At 40.2% G+C, this 21467-nt stretch overlaps 1 protein-coding gene across 4 annotated transcripts in view; it reads left to right on the top strand.

Annotated features, from left to right (window-relative positions):
* The first annotated feature begins 2086 nt into the window (after positions 1-2086).
* Positions 2087-21467, top strand: part of CALU (calumenin) — a 28666-nt gene continuing 9285 nt past the window's right edge. The window contains exons 1-4 of one of the 4 annotated variants that reach the window (XM_027102018.1): positions 2087-2227; positions 11755-11986; positions 16555-16748; positions 20680-20846. In XM_027102018.1, the coding sequence (XP_026957819.1) occupies positions 11766-11986; positions 16555-16748; positions 20680-20846 (582 nt within the window). In that variant the 5' untranslated portion in view covers positions 2087-2227; positions 11755-11765. Of the gene's footprint in view, positions 2228-11543; positions 11572-11754; positions 11987-16554; positions 16749-16821; positions 17016-20679; positions 20847-21467 lie in introns of those variants that run through there. The other 3 variants (XM_027102019.1, XM_027102017.1, XM_027102016.1) reach the window with 3 other exon arrangements.

Raw genomic sequence — 21467 nt, 5'->3', positions numbered from 1 at the left:
CTACAGCTTTAAATTTTTGAATGCACCTTCTTCATTTCCTTCTTCCAAGGCGTCACTGAGTCCAGGAAATTGTTGTTCCCACTTTAAAAGTTCCCTTGTATAGAAGTGTTCATTTGCATTTCTCTTGCTTTGCCTAGGCCAAGCCCTCATCCACAGGGAATCAGGGCTGACAGGCCCCATCTCTGGCAGAGTCCCACTAGCTTATCCAGCTTCTTCTAGGACACTTCCAGGATGGTGGCTCTCCCACTAGGCTGCACGTCCTTGAGGGCAGGGACCGTGTCCTATTCTTTGTGGGTTCACCAGCACCTAGTGCAGTGCCTGACTTCAAGGAGGCATTTTCAAAACAGTTTTTTAAATATCTTCTGATGCAACCTATTCTATTATAGTTAACCCCTATTAGGAGATGCACCTCCCTGAAAGAACACTTTCAACCTCATTCCATCTGCCACAAAGGTACAAGCTTAGAAACCTTCAGAAGAAGACCCACAATTCCCACTGCCTTCAGCTCAGGCTCCTCAGAGCTCAGGCTCCCCCCTTCCCCCCTTTTTTTCTACTTCCCTCATCCCCTACCTGACCTAAGAAGTTACCTCCTACTCTGTCCCCTGCTTGCCCTTGTTCCTGTTATTCCTTTTGCTGAATAGGGCATTCAGGAATTTCTTAGTCTAGCCTGAGTCACACCTTCTTAGGAAGCCCTCTCTGGTTGCCACCAAGGGTCAGGGCCACAACTGAATTCCCACTGGTTGTCAACCTCTCATATTTTTTTTTTTTTTTTTTTTTTTGCGGTACGCGGGCCTCTCACTGCTGCGGCCCCTCCCGCTGCGGAGCACAGGCTCTGGACGCGCAGGCCCAGCGGCCGTGGCCCACGGGCCCAGCCGCTCCGCAGCACGTGGGATCCTCCCGGACCGGGCACGAACCCGCGTCCCCCGCATCGGCAGGCGGACTCCCAACCACTGCGACACCAGGGAAGCCCTCAACCTCTCATCTTGATGTTTAAAGTAAACTAAGTTGCTTTGTATTTAACTCTCTCATGAGCATACTACGTGTCTCAACTGGATTTTAAACTATAGAGGCTTTATGTGCTAAGAACACAGGTTTATAGTCCATTGACATTGCAAACATAGTAGCCCTTATTTAATTTAACTTTAATTTCATGACGTGAAAATGAATGAATAAGTTAATAATTTCCTGTGTTCCTCTTCAATCAGGGACATTCTATGGGTTCCACCCATTCAGTTCACTTAACATTGTTAGGCATTTACTTTGAACTGGGCAGTAAGCTCAAAGTTGTAGGTACAAAGATGAATAAAGGCAGATCTCTCCCCTGGAGCTTAGTCTGGAGGAGGACAAATGGATAAGCAGCATTATATAGCAAAATTTGGCAAAGTGTACCAAAGATGCAAAGTGCTATGAAGGTAAATAAGGGAGGAATTACTATGCTTAGTGAGGTCAGGAAAGGCTTCTAGAGCTAACATCTAAACAGTGATTTCTGTGAACCGGGACTTCTATTGTCATTCACAAGGCAGAGAATCTGGAAAACGCCCTCACTCCTGGTTGATAATGAAAGACTGTGGAGATGTGAAAGGGTGGGCAGTTAGGAAACACCGAGATGGTGGTGGCCCGAGCGCGACACCCGAGAAGTGGTGGGAGATGAAGCCGGAGCCAGCGACTGAAGTTCTGTACGATACTCCATTTAGGCGTCAGAGCTGAAGGGAAAGGAAGGGATGGGATTATTCAATATATCAATAGTTGGCGACTGATTAATTCAGATTAATTAGTCGGATTAATTCGGCCCTGGGTTCTCGTGGGCATGAAGATAATTAGGATAATTTAAGAAGCCCTATGGAGGCCGAGTCAAGCGCTGCGAACCAGGACGTGGCGGTCGGACAGCCGCGCCCACACGCCCCCCGGAGTAAGGGGCTGTGGCCCGCCAACCCCACAAGTCCAGGGACGAGAATTGGGAGGGAATCCTGTCCACGTAACTCGGCGCGCTCGCGGGGACGTGGCGCTTTCCAGCCAATCCGGACCACGAGACCGTAGGGCCAATGGCTGTCCGGGGAAGCTGTGCGTCCGCGGCGGGCTTGTTGGTGATTGGTCCGGAGGCTGCCGGCGTGGAGGACAGCGGCGGGGCGCGGAACCGCTTCCGGTTGGGCGGTGCTTGCGCGCCAGAGCTGAGCCGGTGGGTGAGTTGCAGCCGCGGCATCCTGGGCAGTGGGCGCAACGGGGAGAGGTAAGTACCACCGTGCACGTCCCTTCGCCGCCGCCTCCCCCTTGTTCACTTTCTTTTTGTCCTCTGGGCCTCGCTCCCGGCGCGGCAGGGCCTCCTTGTCTCAGGGCCCCTGTTTCTGCCAGCTCGGGGTTCCGGGGCCTGAGGCTGCTAGCGACTGCCCGACCCTCGGTGCGCAGCCTGGGTCGGAGGCCGCCGCTCGCCTTCCCTTGCGCTTGGGGAAGGGGCCTGGGTCCCTGCGAACTCCGGCTCCCGGCTTTGCGTCCTGTGGGGTACAGTTTCGTGCCTGGCTTGCCACGTTCTCTGGCCCTGGGCCCCGCCAGTCACCAAGCCCCTCGTCCGAAAAGGTCACTCTTGTTTACCTCCTGAAGGTCGGAGTGCAGTCAGATAGCGGTATTGTTACAGCTCCCTGCCACTTCCCACACTTGGGCCTGCTTGTGTCCGCCAGCTCCGCCCCAGGGCCACATCCCGAGAGGACATCTGCATCTGCCAAGAAGGTCGTGTTCGCTGACTTTGAGGGTGTAGAAACATGGGGGAAGAAAGCATGAAGACACTATGTGATTTTTTTTTAACTCTCTATAATTTTAAAGAAAAGACGGAATATTTCGAGCTTCCATGTTTGGCCTCACGCTTCGGTCAGCGAAGGAAAGTAGTTTTAAAAGCTTCATTAAAGGATTGTATCTTTACCTTGTTTCGTTGCTTCTAGCTCCACACCCTAGTTCTGATTTTTGGCATACTGTGTTCATCAATAAACTTAATTCCCTACAGCTGCCCTGATTAAGAGTCGAGTGATTTGCAGTTCCAAAAGCTGCTTTTGCATGAAGGCAAAAAGCTCCCTGGGTCTCCTACTAAAACTTCAGGGCCTTTGATCTGAATTCCTAAGTGTACAAAGTCCCAGAATAGTGTCTTTGAGAGTTGAATTACATTCACTTCCTGGCATGAACCATAAAGTCTACGTTAATGAGTCAGGAATAAGGTTGCTTCTAATTTGTTTTTGTAGCTTGGAGGTAGAGAACCGTGGAATTTTTGATAAATTATTCTTTGCCATAGAATGGCACTTGACACAAGACAAATGCATGTTTGACCTCATTCAGTAGATTTAGTTAACCGGGTTCCAAACGGTGGTCATCATTGAAGAATTTATGTATTGTACTACAAATGAGGGTCCAGAGGTAACCTGTAAATTGTATTTGTGTGGCGAGAGATCTGAGCTTACCTGGGCCTAATCTGAGATTTTCAGGGATTCAGCGGTCTCCAATAGGATTCTTTTGAGAATCACAACTAGGAGAAACATGAGCTAACAAAGATGAATTGAGTATGCCTGAGTGGATAGTAGTACTCAGATACAGCTTTGAAATCAACTCTTAATCATCACTGTTAATATAATCGTTTGCTTCCATTCATCCAGTGATGTGTCAAAAGATACGGCATTTTATGTACATTTCACCAGTACTGGAGATCAGTACACTGATTTTAACACACATTTTCTCTGTGTGTGGCACACGCATGGTATAGCCAGGGATAGCCATTAGAGATGCTTGCTAGGCCTAGTTGTAGGTCCTACTTGTAAGGTCCTAGTTCCCTGTCTTTATGAACTCTTAAATACGGATGTTGTTGATGCTGTGATTTATGTACTAGAGTTAAGACAGCTGAAATAACACTTTTCTTGTTGCTGGCTGATGGCCAGATCCGGTAAGGGGAATTGGGGGTTGGGGAGCACTGGCAGCTGGCAGGAACTTTGTTGCTCCCAAGTACAGTCCAACTAATCCAATAAAATGTTTTGGTATACAGAAAGTGCAAGACACTGTGTTAAGGACTATAGAGGGGAATTAATTTATATTAATTTATATTAAGCTGAGATCCCTGCCTTCCAAAAATGTACATCTACAGAGGAGCTAAGGAGACAACTTAAGATAGCCTATGATCCTTATTGTGGAATGGTACGAACAAGTCTTATAAAAGTTGAGAGGAATGTGTGCAGATCACTTCCAGCTGGAGTGATCATAGTAGGTAGGTCTTTTCATCTAGGATTTTTAAATTATATTTATTTACATTTGGCACTAAAGCAAGGATTCCCAAGCATTTTATGCATGTTACACATGCACAGCAAATTACAACTAGAAACCAAAACTCTTGTCTCTACATTTTACATGGTATTCCTACAGTAATTAATTATGTATTGAAGTTTCATCTGCCAAAAGGAAACTTTGATTCTCCCAGAGTTTCTAAGAACTTATTTCTTAAAGGAAATTTTCTTTACTCTGTAGCAAGAAAAATTTTAAGTTTATACTGGGTTGCTTTGGTTATAGAACTAATGAAACCTGAGTAATAGTTTGTCATTTCAAAGCTTTTCTTCTACAGCCAAAGTTTGCACTTTTATATACTCAACTATCTTATAAACGTATGCCCTCAATTACACAAATAATTTAATTAGGATATATTAATGAACTAGAATGAATTAGAATATATTAATGTAAATTTGTTCCATCGATCGCTAGAGAAATGTTGAATAAATGGTTTGTCATTATCATAACTTTTATCAAATCATGAAGGGTGACATTATTACTTTTTTTTTTTTTTTTTTTGCGGTACGCGGGCCCCTCACTGTTGTGGCCTCTCCCGTTGCGGAGCACAGGCTCCGGACGCGCAGGCTCAGCGGCCATGGCTCAAGGGCCCAGCCGCTCCGCGGCATGTGGGATCTTCCCGGACCGGGACACGAACCCGCGTCCCCTGCATGGATCAACAGGCGGACTCTCAACCACTGCGCCACCAGGGAAGCCCGACATTATTACTTTAATATGATAGTCCATTGGTGGTACTTGTACTAAAGTCTGAAAGTGAAGAATGTCAGATAGATAACCAGATACCTTTAATTCCCAGACTTTATAACCTGAGCCTTAGTATAGTCAGGCTCTTGCCCTCAATCCCCAATTGAAGTAGACACTTAAGCATTGAGATTCTGCTTTTGCTGCACTATAAAGGAATGCCTTTTTTTCTCCCCCCCCCTAAATATCCAACTCACAGAACTGGAATTTTACCACCACACCCATTTCTCCCACTATTAACATTGAGCAGTGGGTCTTTGTTCAACCAGAATAACTGTGGGGTCACCTGCTGTTAATGTTCTTGAGAAGTTGAATTTAATCTAGACATCTAAATTCCCCTGAAAAAACTTACTTTTAAGTGTTCTGTGACCAGTGGATTTTTATAAAAAATGATTGGGAAGGAGGGGAGAAATGGCATGAATTTAGAGCTGTCAAGCAAATTTTTGAATGGATAAAACTAATTCTTAAGGCTTATCATTGTTTTTGAAAGAAATTCAAGTCTGTGCTGTTACCTTTTTTTCCTTATAAATTAACTGGAACAATTCATGAAAATAACTTTGCAGGAGACCATGATTGGTGACATGTTGCAAAAGTATGATAGTAACATGATACCTTTTCTGTTCTAGCCCTTTATTTGTGTCTCTAACATCGTGTGATGCAGTAGGAGTATAATACAAGCCATGTATGTAACTTTAGATTTACAGGTGAATATTTTAAACATGTGAAATTAATTTTAATAATTTAATCCAGTACACACAAAAATACCATTCTTTTGACATAAAGTGTAACACACCACTTGTTAATTCACACTAGCCACATTTCAACTGCTTGGTAGCCACATGTAGCTAGTAGCTCTTGTCCTGGACAGTGCAGGTCTAGTTTTCTGTTTGTTCAAGAAAAAATATTAAATGTTACCCTTGGTGAGGGAGGGACAGAATTTGAGGAAGAGAAACTTATAGGTCATTTGAGAAATGGGAGATGGGGAGATGCATTTTTCACAGCCATTGATTTACCTTTAGATCACATGGTAAGTTCACAGGCCTTCCTCAAAAAAGAAAAAAAATCTCAAATAACCTAACCCTACCACCTGAAAGAATTAGAAGAACAAACAAAACCTAAAGTCAGCAGAAAGAGGAAATAATAAAGATCAGAGAGGAAATAGAGATTTAAAAAACAATAGAAAAAGTCAGCAAAACCTAGAGCTGGTTCTTTGAAAGGGTAAACAAAATTGACAAACCCGTGGCCAGACTCACCTAGACCATATGGTAAAAACTCATACAACCAAGTCCTTCATTTATGTATTATATTATGTTTTCCTAATGTTCTGTTATCCATTGATGAATAGCTGTCATGACGGAGAAAGAGAAGGATCTTAGCTTTCTATTATTTGGTTTCCATTTGGTTGAAAAGAGAAAGATGCTTCAGAAATAACTGCACTAATGTAGTTCTTCAGATGCCTTGTGTAAGAAGTTGTTTTATACTCCTTCTCACATTGTCCCACATTATATATCCTTTGTCTTGAGAGATATCCTTTGTTTCTATTTAGACATTTTTATGTGTATATGGATTTAGATAAATTTAGTAGTCTCTTTTTTTAGTGTCTGTATTCATAAAACAAGGGGCCTTTTGTTAGTTTCTAATAGCCAGGAGTTGATATATGTGGGCACAAAGTGCATAGTTTTTAAAACTTACTAAAGTGCAGATTTTTCATTGCCCACTGCAGAGAGAGAAAGGTAGGACCATTGCTTTGTCCAGCAGGTGGTCCTTGATGACCTTTTTTTTTTTTTTTTGCGGTATGCGGGCCTCTCACTGTTGTGGCCTCTCCCGCCGCGGAGCACAGGCTCCGGACGCGCAGGCTCAGCGGCCATGGCTCACGGGCCCAGCCGCTCCGCGGCATGTGGGATCTTCCCAAACTGGGGCACGAACCCGCATCCCCTGCATTGGCAGGCGGACTCTCAACCACTGCGCCACCAGGGAAGCCCCTTGATGACCTTTTTAGGCAGTTTCATCAGTAGTGATAGAAACCTAGATTTCAGGGTGACAGTAGGTGGTGAGGAAGCGGAGACAGCAGTTTCTAGAGACGGTATGGGTGAAGGAAAGGGAAGAGCATGCTTGAAGGAATAACGGGGTCTGAGAAAGACTGATTTTGGATTATGAAGACCTGAGAAGTATTGATTGACAGAATGGAGGAACCTGTAGAGGGGCAGGATTGAAAGTTTAATTGAGAAGGGAAAGGATAGAGAGATGGATAAATGATAAAGCTGAATCACTTGGCTTTTATTCTGAAATTCTTCTTTTGTCACTGTATCAAGATGTTACACCTCAATCTTAAATGTAGTTTTCCCTCTAGAATCAGTGAGTCAATCTGTTACATTTCTTTATGTTACACAGTATCAAAACTTTACACAGTATCCTTCCCAGGCCCTGATAGTGTTAGTGGGCTTAAGCATTAATTCATATTAAAACATTTGGGGTTTGCAGAAGTTGTCAGGGTATTATGCAAGAGTTGTTAGAGTATTATTCTCGGGATGTAATTAGTCATTTATAAAATTTTCCTAAATGGGAAACCCCCTTGTTAATAGACATAAGGAAAATCCTCTGTTGCAGTGACTCTTGATTTTACTTGATTCTGTAAGCCTCTAACATTATAGATATTATTTGGATATATCACAAAATAACAACATAAAACTCATTCCTTATCTCTGTAAAGGATTTTATTTGTCTAAAGAATTATTTGTAATTTGAAATGGAAGTTTCATTTTGTCCTAAAATAAAGGCATACTGTGATGTTTGAGAGAGCCACTGAATCTAATTTTCTCTTTACTGTTCCACTGATGTGATTGATTGGATTCAATTATTGGAGAGTGGGCTGGAGGGTTATTCTCCTAGGGCAGTGTTATTTTACTTTATAAAATAGGATTTGTGTCTTAAGAATAAATATGTGTTTTTCCTTCAGTCTCCTTTTCCAATCTGGAGAAATGGCTTGAAAATGTTTGCTTTGCTACCTAAAAATGCAAAGAATTTTTATGCTATTGTTTAGAAAGTAATACACATAAAAAGATAATACACGACTGTGTGCTCATTTACAAAAAATAAGACAACACAGCAGTACAGTAGTGAAGTTCACTCCCCACGAACCTTACCTCCCCACCCCATCTCTTCTCCCTTCAGCGTAGGGCTTATTGCTGTTTACAGATAGATGTTTATCCTTCCACACCATTTTCGTGCATATATGTTATATTTTATACAAATATAAACAAGCTGGGGAGATTGTTGGATTTTGCTTTTTATATAAATGAGGTCTTGACATTGTTTTACAACATGCTTTCTTATTGTTGTTTTTGTTCACTGAACATATCTTGGTGCCTTGTCAGTTTCAGTGTGAATAGGTCCGCTTCATTCTTCTTAAACTGTGTTGTGTTCCACAATATAGATTTAATATGTATTTACCACTTCTTTTGTTTAGTTCATTTTCCTTTTTTTTTAAATCATTATAAACTGTTATCATTGAACATCTGAATTGAAGCGTCTTTGTATATAAATTTGGGTATTTTGATGGGATAGCACGAAACAGAACATTGATAAACTTTCAGAAGCATAGCCAAGTCCTAACATTGGTGAACAGCTTAAGAATAGTACCACCTTCTTCCCCTTTCTCTGTGGGTCTTAGGGCAGTGCTGCCACATTGTTTCCTCTGATGGGTTTTCATGAGTCGTAACAACTGTCCAGCAAAATTACCGTTTTTGTGTGTTTTTGAAATGGGCTCTTGGGGAAGTGACTGCCTCCCATTATCTCCTTAGCTAACATTTCTGTTTGTCTTTTTGGCGTTGTCCTAGTTACTCTAGAACACTTTCTACTCTCTGTTGATATATCCTTCTCTGCCATTTCTGGACCTCCCCACTTAGCTGCTTTCCTATTGAACACAAATAGTGCCCTCTTATGCCCTTTTACAGCCTGAAGTTACTCAAGGAGGCCTCAGGTTGTGCCTTTGTATAATCAGCTAAATTGTGTTAGCATTAAACATATTCCTCTATTTGCTTTCCTTCCACTTTTAAGGAATTTTTATATGACGTAACGTGCTCACCATTAGCTGCGCTAAGCATTTTTTAGTTTATTAAATCCAAAATGCTTTGTAAATCCAAGCAAATACAATGTAACTTCTTTTAGTTACTATTTGGGGGTTACAAGGAGATGGATACATTAAAATATGGCTAATTTATTGGCATATTTGATTTCTTTATCCCTTGACACAATTCACTTCCTTCCTTCTAATTCCCAAAACTTTGAGGCAGGATCAGATACATGCAGTTTCTTCGTATTAAGTGTACTCTCAAGTCACATTTCTTAAGATATCATTATGGCCATTTGAGAATTTGGTTAGAATACTGGTTCTCAACCTGGCTGCCTTTTAAAAATATTTATGGTTAAGGGTGGGGTTCAATGGTCACTTATAAAAACTCCCCAGGTGATTTTAGGGTACAGTCTAGGTTGAGATCACTGAGTTACAAGCAATGCTGAAAGAATTTTTATAATTAAAAAAAAATTTATATATAAAATATGAGCCTTAGATTAGATAGTTCCACTGGTGACATCCTGGGGAAGGTGAAGCCTGTGGCTAGTTTAATCTGCAGATTAGGACAAGGTAATGCATTTAACTTTCATGTGATGCTGTGTCCCTCTGTACTGTAGCCTAGTATTAGTTTCCTAGGGCTGCTGTAACAAATTACCATAAACTACGTTGCTTAAAAGGACAGAAGTTTATTCTCTTGCAGTTCTAGAGGCTAGAAATTAGAAATCAGAGTGTTAGTAGGGGCATGCTCTCTGAAGGCCCTAAGGAAGGATCCTTCCTTGCCTCTTCCTAGCTTCTGGTGGTTGCCAGCAATCATTGACATTCCTTGGCTTGTAGATGATCTCTAATCTTTGCCTCTTTCATAATGTGGCATTCTCTTCTCTGTGTCTGTATCCAAATTTCCCTCCTTTTATAAAGACACCAGCCATTGTATTAGAGCCCATCCTACTTGATTACATCTGCAAAGATCCTATTTCCAAATAAGGTCACATTCACAGGCACCAGGGATTAGGACTTCAGCATATCTTTTGGGGGGACACAGTTCAACCTACAACAGGCCTCATGCCCAGTAACCACCTACCCATCCAGTAAGGGAGTCACTGGTCATAAGAGGAAACGAGTGAGTGATAATAGGAAATTATAGTTTATACTCACCACAAGGGGAGAAGCCTTCAGAATCTGTGTTCTGATAAAGGACTAGTTAAAATATGAAAGCCTGGGAAACTCTTTCCCCTTGATTTTTTTATTTTTTATTTTATTTTATTTTATTTTATTTTTTGGCCATACTGCACAGCATGCAGGATCTTAGTTCCCCACCAGGGATCGAACCCATGGCCCCTGCAAGTGGCAGCATGGAGTCTTAACCACTGGACCGCCAGGGAAGTCCCCCCTTGATTTGTTTTTTTGTGGGGTTTTTTTGATTTATTTATTTATATTTGGCGGTGTTGCGTCTTCGTTACTGTGCACGGGCTATCTCTAGTTGTGGCGAGCGGGGACTACTCTTCGTTGTGGTGCGCGGGCTTCTCATTGCGGTGGCTTCTCTTGTTGGGGAGCACGGGCTCTAGGAGCACGAGCTTCAGTAGTTGTGGCACGAGGGCTCAGTAGTTGTGGCGCATGGGCTTAGTTGCTCCATGGCATATGAGATCTTCCCGGAGCAGGGCTCGAACCCGTGTCCCCTGCATTGATAGGCAGATTCTTAACCACTGTGCCACCAGGGAATTCTCCCCCGCCCCACCCCCCACCTTGATTTTTAATTTTACAGTTTTCTCTAAAACGTTAACCTTTCTGGACAGTACTATAGGTTGTCTGTCAAGAGTTCTAAACAGTTTCTAGCCTGCAGCTTCTCTGCGATTTTTTGTCACTGTTTTCCATAAAGTGTTCCAGCCTTGTGCTTGTTCATCAGAATCACCTGTGACTGCAGAGATTCTGAACGTACAGTATAGAGCTGGGGAATCTGTACTTTGAACAGTATTCCAGGTGGTCCTTATACCTGGGTAGGTTTGGGAAACACAAGTATACAGAATGATAAGGCAGTTATCCATCACTGTACCGTCTCAGTGGTTTGATCTTTGAAGGTGATCATTGGTTCTTATCTGACAACCATCAGAATCACCTGGGAACCATTTAAAACTACAAATGCTTGGGTTCAGCCTCAGAGATTCTAATTCAGTAGGGGAAACTTTTTTTTTTTTAATAAAGCTTCCTAGGTGATCCTAATAACCAGCCAGGTTTGAAGACCAGACCACTGATACAGTACAAAGATAAAGTATTTGGAGTCAGTAGGTCTGGATTTAAATCTTGGTCCTTTCACTTTTAAATCTTAGGAACTTGGGCAAAAGGATTAAAGTTCTACTTTGGTGTTTTTGAAGTGAGACCACTTACAAGGTGGATGTTCCTAGTAATTCCTTGTTCCTGTAATTCCTTGTCAGCCTACAATCAGATGAAGAAAACTGGTGAATATTTCTCAGAGTAAAACTGGAAAGTCTGATATCCTACCACACTTTTTTTTATGGATTAAGTAATAATATTTGGGATAATATCAAATTAATATTGTAACTGGATGTGAGCTTTTAATTTCTTGTTTCATTATTAAGCATACTGCTTCCTGAATGAACTACCTTTCTTTTTTCTTTAAGATCTGATTATCATGGACCTGCGACAATTTCTTACATGCCTGTCCCTGTGCACAGCCTTTGCCTTGAGCAAGCCCACGGAAAAGAAGGACCGTGTACACCATGAGCCTCAGCTCAGTGACAAAGTTCACAATGATGCTCAGAGTTTTGATTATGACCATGATGCCTTCTTGGGTGCTGAAGAAGCAAAAACCTTTGATCAGCTGACACCAGAAGAGAGCAAGGAAAGACTTGGGTAAGGTGCCAGCTCTCAGGGAGCTAGTTAGAATAATGACATTTCTTTATAAATCAACTCATTCTTTTTTTCTCTTTTGGCTCAGTCACTCAGTAAAGCTGTATTGAACTACATCTTCTGAAAACTAACCACAGAATTGCTACCACTAAAATTTAATTAAGCGCTTTCCTGCATTTCTCCATTGAATAATAGTTTTTACCTCGTTCTACAAAGCAAAGTCATTTATGCATAAAATTGCCAAATACTATAGGACTCAGCTTAAACTGCATCATCTTGACCCCAAAGGAACATTACATGGGGGTTTTCTCAAACCTGTTGCTTTTAATTTTTAAAAACTATCTGTGACCTATTTATTACTGACCATGCCAAGTCTTTGAGTGGATAATAAACTGCAAATTAGACTCCTGGACTGACTAATTTCTGTAGAGTTTATGGTTTCCAAGGATGTCCTTCACCCTCTTTGGTTTCATTGTCAGATATTTGCTTAATCAAAAACAAAACCAAACCAACCTTGCCTTTTTTTTTTTTTTTAATGTGGACCATTTTTAAAGTCTTTATTGAATTTGTTAAAATAGTGCTTCTGGTTTATGTTTTGGTATTTTGGCCGTGAGGCACATGGGATCTTAGCTCCCTGACCAGGGATCGAACCCGCACTCCCTGCATTGGAAGGCAATGTCTTAACCACTGGACCGCCAGGGAAGTCCCTCAACCTTGCCTTTTAGAAGGTTGTAATAAGCAGTGGTCTTAATGTCAGAGTATGTGTTGCTATTTCAGTAACAGCTGGGCCATAGTCAGGTTCTGTGGCTCTCTCAGCAGGCATCTTTTTATTTAAAGAGTTGATTTGGTAGAATTCCAGTTGATTATTTCTGAGGATCTGAGAATGTCTTTTTTAGCTCTTTCAAAGCCTTGCTTTTTAAGGAAATGCAGGTTAATTCAGTGAACATTTTCTCCTCAATGAAAGGCTACCATTGGTGTAACTTTCTGAACTATATTCAAGAGATTTGTCTGAAAAGTTATACCACATAGGAATTTCCAAAAATATTTTGCCCATGGATAGTGCTGTGATTAGAAGACGTTATAGGATTTGCTTTGGGTGGTACTTCAAAATAATTATTCTTTCAACGGGTTTTCTGCTAACTGAAGGATATAATATTTTATTCTTAAACACTCACAGAAACAATAAAAAGATTTTGCTGTGTAGAATGAGAAACTCCTAAAACATTTGAAAGTAGATAGAGAAAACAGAAATTTATCAAAGAGTTAGTCTTTTGTTAGGTTGTTTTTCTAACTTTGAGGGACCATGCTCACTTTTAATTTTAATCTTATAACTGTGCTAACATTCCAGGCTGAAAATAGGGATGCATGAGGGCGTTCTCAGTCTTCGTGTCTTGCATAATGTGCATGTCCAGCCTACATTTTGGTCTGCACATGTCTCTGTGCAGAATTACTGTTAAATAATGAAGGGCCCTTAGGTTTGGTGTTCTGGCTCTGTGTAGGTACTGGAATAGCTCTGCTAACAGTCTTCAGTAGAGAGAAAATGTTTCTTTTCGTCATCAGTAAATATCAAAAGTTCAACACATGAGCGACTCCATATTTGATTAGACTAAGATGGTTAAAATCATGTTTTTCATGGAATGTATGAATGAACCAAGTACTATTTTCTTCTCCCAAAATGGAGATAATGGCAAATATTTCCAGTTTATAAGGTGATGTACTGTTGCAAGCAAGAATTCCAGGTGAACTTTTTTTTTTCTTTTAACTTACTGTGGCATTTCTAAACATTATTTGGTACGTGACTGTACATCAGAGGTTGGGAACAACAGAGTCCCCCTTTTCCATCTATCTAGGAGGCCAGTAACTATTAGGAGATAAGATCATTGTCTATACCTCTAGTTGCAAAAATTCACTACTATTTTTAAATCCTTAGTTATAATACCTAAAAGACTTCAGGAAGCACTTAAAAACAATTTTAATATCCAGTTTTTAGTTCCTTTTTCTTACGAAGAATGTTGACAAATAGAAGATTTTTTCTTGTGTATGTATTCTCAACCCCACCCCCAAGAAGTCTAAATATACTTAATTTTCATTTATGTGTCCTTCAAATGATTATTTATTTTGAGGTGGTGGTCCTCAATAAAGTTTTCACCCGTGATATATTTGCTGTAGAAATGAACTAGAGCAGTTCATCATCCTTTTTTGGGTCACAGGCCCAGTCCCTTTGGCAGTCTAGCGAAAGCTAAGGGCAAGCGCCTACATATGAATATATATAAAATTTTGCTGAAAATTTCTGGAATGTTGTGAACCCTCCTGGAGCCCATTTATTGACCCAGGTTCTTAAAAAGTCAAAGGATTTGTTTGATGCCTTTTGAAATGTAGAGGCATATGTTACCTCTTAGAAATCATATAAGATCCACTAGGTACATTGTGTCTGTCGTGGAGTGAGTGCTTATTTAGTGGCATCATGGATCTGTAGGGTTCTCCAGTATCATAGAAATATAACACCATTAGCTTCATAAATTTACACAGGCTTTCAAAGATCCGAGTTTAGAGCTTCATGCCTAAAATAGGACATGCCCACTTCCAATGTACTTTCACAACTGCCTGCAGCCTGGATAGCTAGCAAGATAGGGATGGCTTTTTTATTTTTAAATGGTTTTGTGGTTATTTTTGTTGTTGTTTTTAAAATATGTTACAGACCATATGTGGCCCACAAAGTGAAAATTTCTTCTTATCTGTCCTTTTTCAGAAAAAGTTTGCTAACCTCTGAATTAAACCATTTGGGATATTTCTGTTGGGATGAATAGAATGGCATTTAGCCAACTTCATTAGGAAAAGCCCATCTTAAACATTCAGATGCCTTTTTTATCTGAGTGTTCCTTCTCTTTAGGCTGTTTATAATAGTTTAAAATTTTCTTTCGGGAATAAGTACCTTGCCCTTTTTTTCTTAATGGTACAGTGGCAATCTTGGTAGCCAATACCTTACGGACACAAACTGGATCCCAGTATAGATAATGCAGAAGTTTGGGGGCGCTTAAAACTTAACTTATTAATATTGTTAAGATTCTACAGGTTCAAGTTGCAAAAAATTTTTGTCCCGTGTCCATGTAGATAGAGGAGGATATTTGAGGTGACTTCTTACTGCTTTACCTTTTAACATTTTAGAGCAAAAGCTGTAAGATTCTCTGAAGGAAAATGCTTGTTAATTACAAGATTTAAGTAATAGACAATCATGGCTAACAGCATATCAATATCAAGATGAATTTGTGTTGCTTGTATTCTGTGATTCTAATCACTTTCCAGTGTTGTATTCATGAGATGAATACAAACTGGGGAAAAACATTATTTGCTACCAAACGACAGTCTTTTTCAGTCCTACAAGTAACAGAGCATAGGAGTATGCCAAGATATCAATTCCATTAGAAGTTGTTGGGGTTTTTTGTTTGTTTTGTTTTTTTGGCCACACTGTGCGGCATGCCGGATCTTAGTTCCCCACCAGGGATCGAACCTATGCCCACTGCAGTGGAAGCACGGTGTCTTAACCACTGGACTGCCAGGGAAGTCCCCCATTGGAAGCTTTGATTTAAAGTTCTTGTGACTTTACATAGGCTGTCTTAGCTTCTATAAGTAAGTGACTGCATCTTTAAACAGAAGTTTTCATATCATGCACATATTTTGAAATCCTTAAATAAATCATTTTAAAAATGTCTGTCATTAACATAACAGATCTAGAAGAAAGAAACTCATGGAGGGCAAAGTATATTGATTCTTTAGCTTTGTAGTTTTGCTTTATCATCTGCACCCTAACCCTCTCAGCTTATTAACATTCTCATAATCAGGGATATACATTCTTACCACATTACTTCTTCAGAGCTCTCTGGTTTTGTGGTTATGTGTAAAAATCCAGTTCAAAATAGTGTATAATAAACTGCTAGCCATTTTTAAAAATAAGCATGCTTCTGTCTCTGTGTACCTGTTTTGGGGTTTTAAAAAAAGTAATCTTGACTTTAGGTATAAGTGATCCTGGAACTATATTTGATATCTTTGTATTTTTAACAGAAGTGTTTTGGTTTTTTTTTTTTTTTGAAAACACAGCTGAATTTTTTTAAAGTCTGGTTTAAATTTTTGAATTTTTAGAAAACCAAGTCAGTGGTTGTGATTGTTTACCCAGAAATTGAGATTCTCGTAAAAGCAATAAAGAAAAATACAAAGATTTGCGTGTTGTTTGATGCTAAGAGTGGAGAACCCAGGTAGGAATGGATATTCATTCACTCCTGAATTCTGACCATCGGCTGAAACCTACCTCTAAAGGGATAGTCCGGATTCACTTTTGGATCCAAGTACACCAGCCATGCACTGTGCTTGCCTTGTCTGGATGGCTCATTTCAGACCAGCAGCGGGCACTTAAGAGAAAAATTTTCAATGGCCTGTCTGGCAGTTTTGTTTTGGAAACAATTTTTATTTCCATGCTTTAGCTCTGGGCAACACCTGTGCCCACAGCACACACCTGGCTAAGTCCAGAGCCTAGTGTCCTTTTAACCTCTTGCTGGATTTCTCTGCATTTTCTACAGAAAGATTGTAAGTAAAATAGATGGCGACAAGGACGGGTTTGTCACTGTGGATGAGCTCAAAGACTGGATTAAATTTGCACAAAAGCGCTGGATTTACGAGGATGTAGAGCGACAGTGGAAGGGGCATGACCTCAATGAGGACGGCCTCGTTTCCTGGGAAGAGTATAAAAATGCCACCTACGGCTACGTTTTAGGTAGGTCCCTACTATCTGGGGAAAAAAGCTTTGTGGAGCCGGCACTTTGAAACGTAACTGTTTTGTCTTGTAGAGTGATTGTAGATAAAATAGACGCGGATAAAGATGGGTTTGTGACGGAGGGGGAGCTGAAATCCTGGATTAAGCACGCCCAGAAGAAATACATATATGACAATGTTGAAAACCAATGGCAGGAGTTTGATTTGAATCAAGACGGCTTAATCTCCTGGGATGAGTACAGAAACGTGACTTATGGCACTTACCTGGGTAAGGGGCAAGATGTCAGCCTGGCAGAGACCATGGTCTTGAGTCAAAGAAACAAATGGGTCACACAGTGAAGGAAAGGAAGAAATTATGCGTTTCTGAGATAGTTTGATGCTGAGCTAATTCTCCTTCCCTTTATTAATTTTGAAGTTGTATATTGTGTATTTTTTAAAATTTGTTTTATTTTGGTTTTCTAAGGTCTGACATCTTTTAACATTGTTAGCATTTCAGATATATTTCCCCATTTTTTCTTGCTGTCATCCCGCAGAGAGACCATTTTTGTAGTAGATCTTGTTTAAAAGGCTGCATTGTTCCAACAGTGCAAAGCAAGAGGCTTTGAGATGTCTCAAAGCCTGACATGGTCACATTAAAGTGTTGGACCTGAAATTCAAACCAAATTAGATTTCTTTGTAACTGGTGAGAATAGAAGGAAAATTACTGTTTTTCCTTAATAAAATAAAGATCAAATATAATAGCTTTCCTTGATGAAATTTAACTATTTCAGTGTGTCTGCTTACTGAAGTTTAGAAATGAATTATTTCCCATTTGTTTTCTCTGGCACATGAGTTTATCAGCCTGCTTTGCAAATGCTTCAAGGCAAATAAATGTGACTTTGATTGCTTTCTGTTGATTTGGTAGCTTGTATGCTTGGGCCACCTGTTAGTCATTTTCTTTTACTTATTATACTTGCCTGCTGTTGAATGCTAGGTGGCGATCTTACTGAGTTGATGACTTAGGGTGTTTTTGTTAGTGAGATTCCTCTATTGCACATGGTTACAGTTTGAGGCAAGAATGTATAAATGTTACTTCTTGCATTTTTATTCTGGAAATTAAGTAAATTTCTGGGTTAAAGCAGGCATTCTCCATCACCAACTAACAAGCAGTGAGTGTATGATGGTCTGTTTCCCCCCGCTGGATAGCCAGCTGTCCGTGTTAATTACAGGACTGCATGCGTTTCTGTTGAACAGATTTTTATTTCTGTATCAGGCTTGTTCTCATTCCTAAGACTAGAGTGGCAGTCTCTCTCTACGCTTGACACTTACCCAAGAACCAAACATAGCCTTCACCCAATTAAAAACACGTGTATTAAAAAGTCAGTGCAGATAGAGAGGCATGCATGCTTCTTGCTCTCTGACTGAGACCCAACACCCTCTGATTTATTTGGAATTAATTATAAATGTAAAGCAGTGGGTAGGCTATTGGTGATCTCAATAGAATGGTGTGTTAATAATCTCAGCTCAGACCTAGTCACTCACTTGCTGTCCAGAATGAATCTTAAACTCTTTGTATGATTATGTGTTGAGAGCTTTGTTGCCTCACAGGGCAAATGATTCAATGTAATGGGTATTTCTACTGACTGAGACTGCATAAGCTGAAGCTCTGGCTGGAGAAACAATGTCTTTATAAGGCATCTTTCCCTGGAGGCCTGTGGCTGGACAGTACTCGGGGTAATGAGGTGCCTTACAAAAGTGCTGAGGAGTTTTTGTGAAAGCGTGTTCTTGGTTCAGCTGAGTTCGGGTATAAATCACTTTAGCTTTTAGTCTGCCTTCCACAAAAGGAGCATTAACCCTGTCTCTGCCACAAGTAAAATGTGAGATACTACGATCCACCCTGCCTCCACCAGAACTAGACCAAGAGCCTACCCAGGCCAGATAGCCCAGTAAACTGGTGCTTAAGACAGACAATGGCACTCTGAGCAGTGATGATAGGCACGTGAGTTTAGTCATTAAAAATAAAGTTTAAAAAAATAAAAATAAAGTTTTAAAGCTTCCTTTTTCATCCTTATATATGTGCATGTTATCGGGCTACTTGATTGCAGTCACCATGGTTTAACTAAGGAGAGAAGGGCTCTTAGCTAAGAATCTACTCTTAATATATAAGTTGTCTTCTGTTATCTTTCTTATTTATGTTACATAGTTTGTACTGAAGCTTTATTTGTTTAGAAGAAATGACTTAGTATCTGAGAAAGATCGTACTTTCCTTAAATTCTTTGTCTCTAACCTGTTACGGCTTTGAGTATACACGTATACGGTCCACAGAGCCTCATGATTCAGTCAACTATCTCACTAAATTTTGACACTCAACAAAGAATGAAGCTTCAAGTTTGAGAGATGAGCATCTCTCAAAATAGAGCAGTAGTTTATTGTTGTTGTTTTTAACTGTGCTTAAAGTATGGAAAGATTGAACTTCAGTATCGAAAGTCAGCAGTGTAATGTTATTAAGGGACCCTGTGGGTCATTTTTATAAAACTAGTGCTGTATCTTTTTTAAAATTTGACCAATATGTTGTAGGAACAATCATTTCTTACCTTTAATATGGTGTCTTTTCCTTTCAAAATATCTTCACATGTTACCTTATTAGGTCCATACAGCAACTCAGATTGAAAAGGGTTTTTTTTCCTTTTCTGCCATTAACTCCACATTTTTTCAACTTAAAGAAACAAAATTTCATTTTTCTAGATTCTTACGGAGAGACTAACTACTGCTTGTGCAGTTCAACATCCTAACAGATGGATAAATCCAAATTTAATTTGGTTGTAATTTAATATTTATCTTTTGTAACAGCTTTATTGAAGTATAACTGACATACGATACACTGCACGTATTTAAAATGCACAATTGATGAGTTTTGACAGATGTATGTATCGGTGAGCTCATCACTGCAATCGAAATAAATGAACATTTCCATCACCCCAAACAGTTTCCTTGTGTCCCTTTATAATCCTCAAGGCAACCACTGATCTGTTTTCTGTAACTCGAATTTATTTGCATTTTCTAGAATTTTACAAAAATTGGGGAGGAGGGGTAGTGAACAGTATTTGTATCTCATGGTATATTTCTGAGTTGGCTTAAGAAACTAAAGTGTGACCATTCAAAGTGGTGTTGTTCTGGTACTTGAATCCAGATGGCCAATAATGGGATAGAAGGCCTTTGATGTCTGGCTTCTTTTGGTGGGGGGCAGGGGGGTGCTGCATTGTGCGGCTTGTGGGATTTTAGTTCTGCTGACCAGGGACTGAACCCAGGCCCCCGGCAGTGAGAACTCAGAGTCCTAACCTCTGGACTGCCGGGGAATTCCTGATATCTGGCTTTTTAATGAGACCCTAATGTTTAATCGACATAGCAGTGGCTAACATTCATTAAAAGCCAACTCTGTGCCAGGCACTGTTCTAGCAGTTAACTTCTATTTATTTGCTTAGTTAGCCTCATAACAATCCTATGAGGCCAGCACTGTTATTATCTCCATTTTACAGATGAGTAAATTGAAGTACAGTTAAGTTACTTGCCCAAGGTCACATGGCTAAGAAGTGGTAGAGTTAGGATTCAAACTCAGTATGACTTTAGAACCACCGCTGCCCCTTGGATATATCTAGAAAACTCAAGCTCTGTGGTTGCCCCAAGAGCAGTGACAGTGAAGCATTACATAACGGATTACACAGTCCAGGAGCCAGGGTTCCATGTTGAATGGCAAGCATTTGCATTCAACTCAGACCTGATTTTGAGGTCTTTGATTACCAAAACTGAATGTCTTTATACTGCTGCAATTTTACCTGAGTAATCAAGAATTAATTCTTCAGTGCTTGGTTTATCTTTCTTGGAAATTGATTCCCCATACATTTTCATGTTTTCTGGAAGTCTTTTAAGATTTGACCTAAATTTTTCTTTTCTAGATGATCCAGACCCTGATGATGGATTTAACTATAAACAGATGATGGTTAGAGATGAGCGGAGGTTTAAAATGGCAGACAAGGATGGAGACCTCATTGCCACAAAGGAGGAATTCACAGCTTTCCTGCACCCTGAGGAGTATGACTACATGAAGGATATAGTAGTACAGGTGGGTGGGGTGAGAGCAAGGATTCTCAATGGAAACTTTCTCTTTTTGTTGCTTACACTTTCCTCTTTAGCCTTTCCTCTGTATTTAGAAGAATGGCTTGCTATACAAGTGCTGGCCAGATTGAGTCCAAGCTCTGTCACTCTGTTTTTCTGTGATCTCGATGGTGCTTTAAGCTTTCTGTTTAGTATGACAATACGTACCATCAGATTGTGTATTTTGCCATTCATTGGTGGCTTCGTACTGTAAGCATGAGGGGAAATCCTATTTTTTAAAATATCAGGCACTGAGTAATGACAGTGATACTAAAGAATTTTCACAGAAGGCAGTTACTGATAAAACATAGACTATAGCTGTAGATGTACTCACTGGTCACATCTCCTGTTAGAGTTAAGCATGACTAGGGCTACCAGATCATCATGGGCTTGATGGGGTAGTTCACTATTAAGTGTTCCTTCAAGAAGACTTAGTTATTTTAAGCTGAAGCATAAAAAATTGATAATATTTTACCATTCTTTCAGCTAGAAAAACCACAATTTCCTATGGATTAACCATACCCACACACATCTACATAAACGTGTGTGTGTGTGTGTGTGTGTGTGTGTGTGTGTGTGTGTGTGTGTG

This window comes from Aethalodelphis obliquidens, unplaced genomic scaffold (assembly GCF_003676395.1).
Source record: "Aethalodelphis obliquidens isolate GAN/ISIS:26980383/991018 unplaced genomic scaffold, ASM367639v1 scaffold5, whole genome shotgun sequence".
Taxonomy (NCBI): domain Eukaryota; kingdom Metazoa; phylum Chordata; class Mammalia; order Artiodactyla; family Delphinidae; genus Aethalodelphis; species Aethalodelphis obliquidens.
The sequence above is the reverse complement of the archived record's forward strand: the minus strand, read 5'-3'. Positions and strand labels throughout refer to the sequence as shown.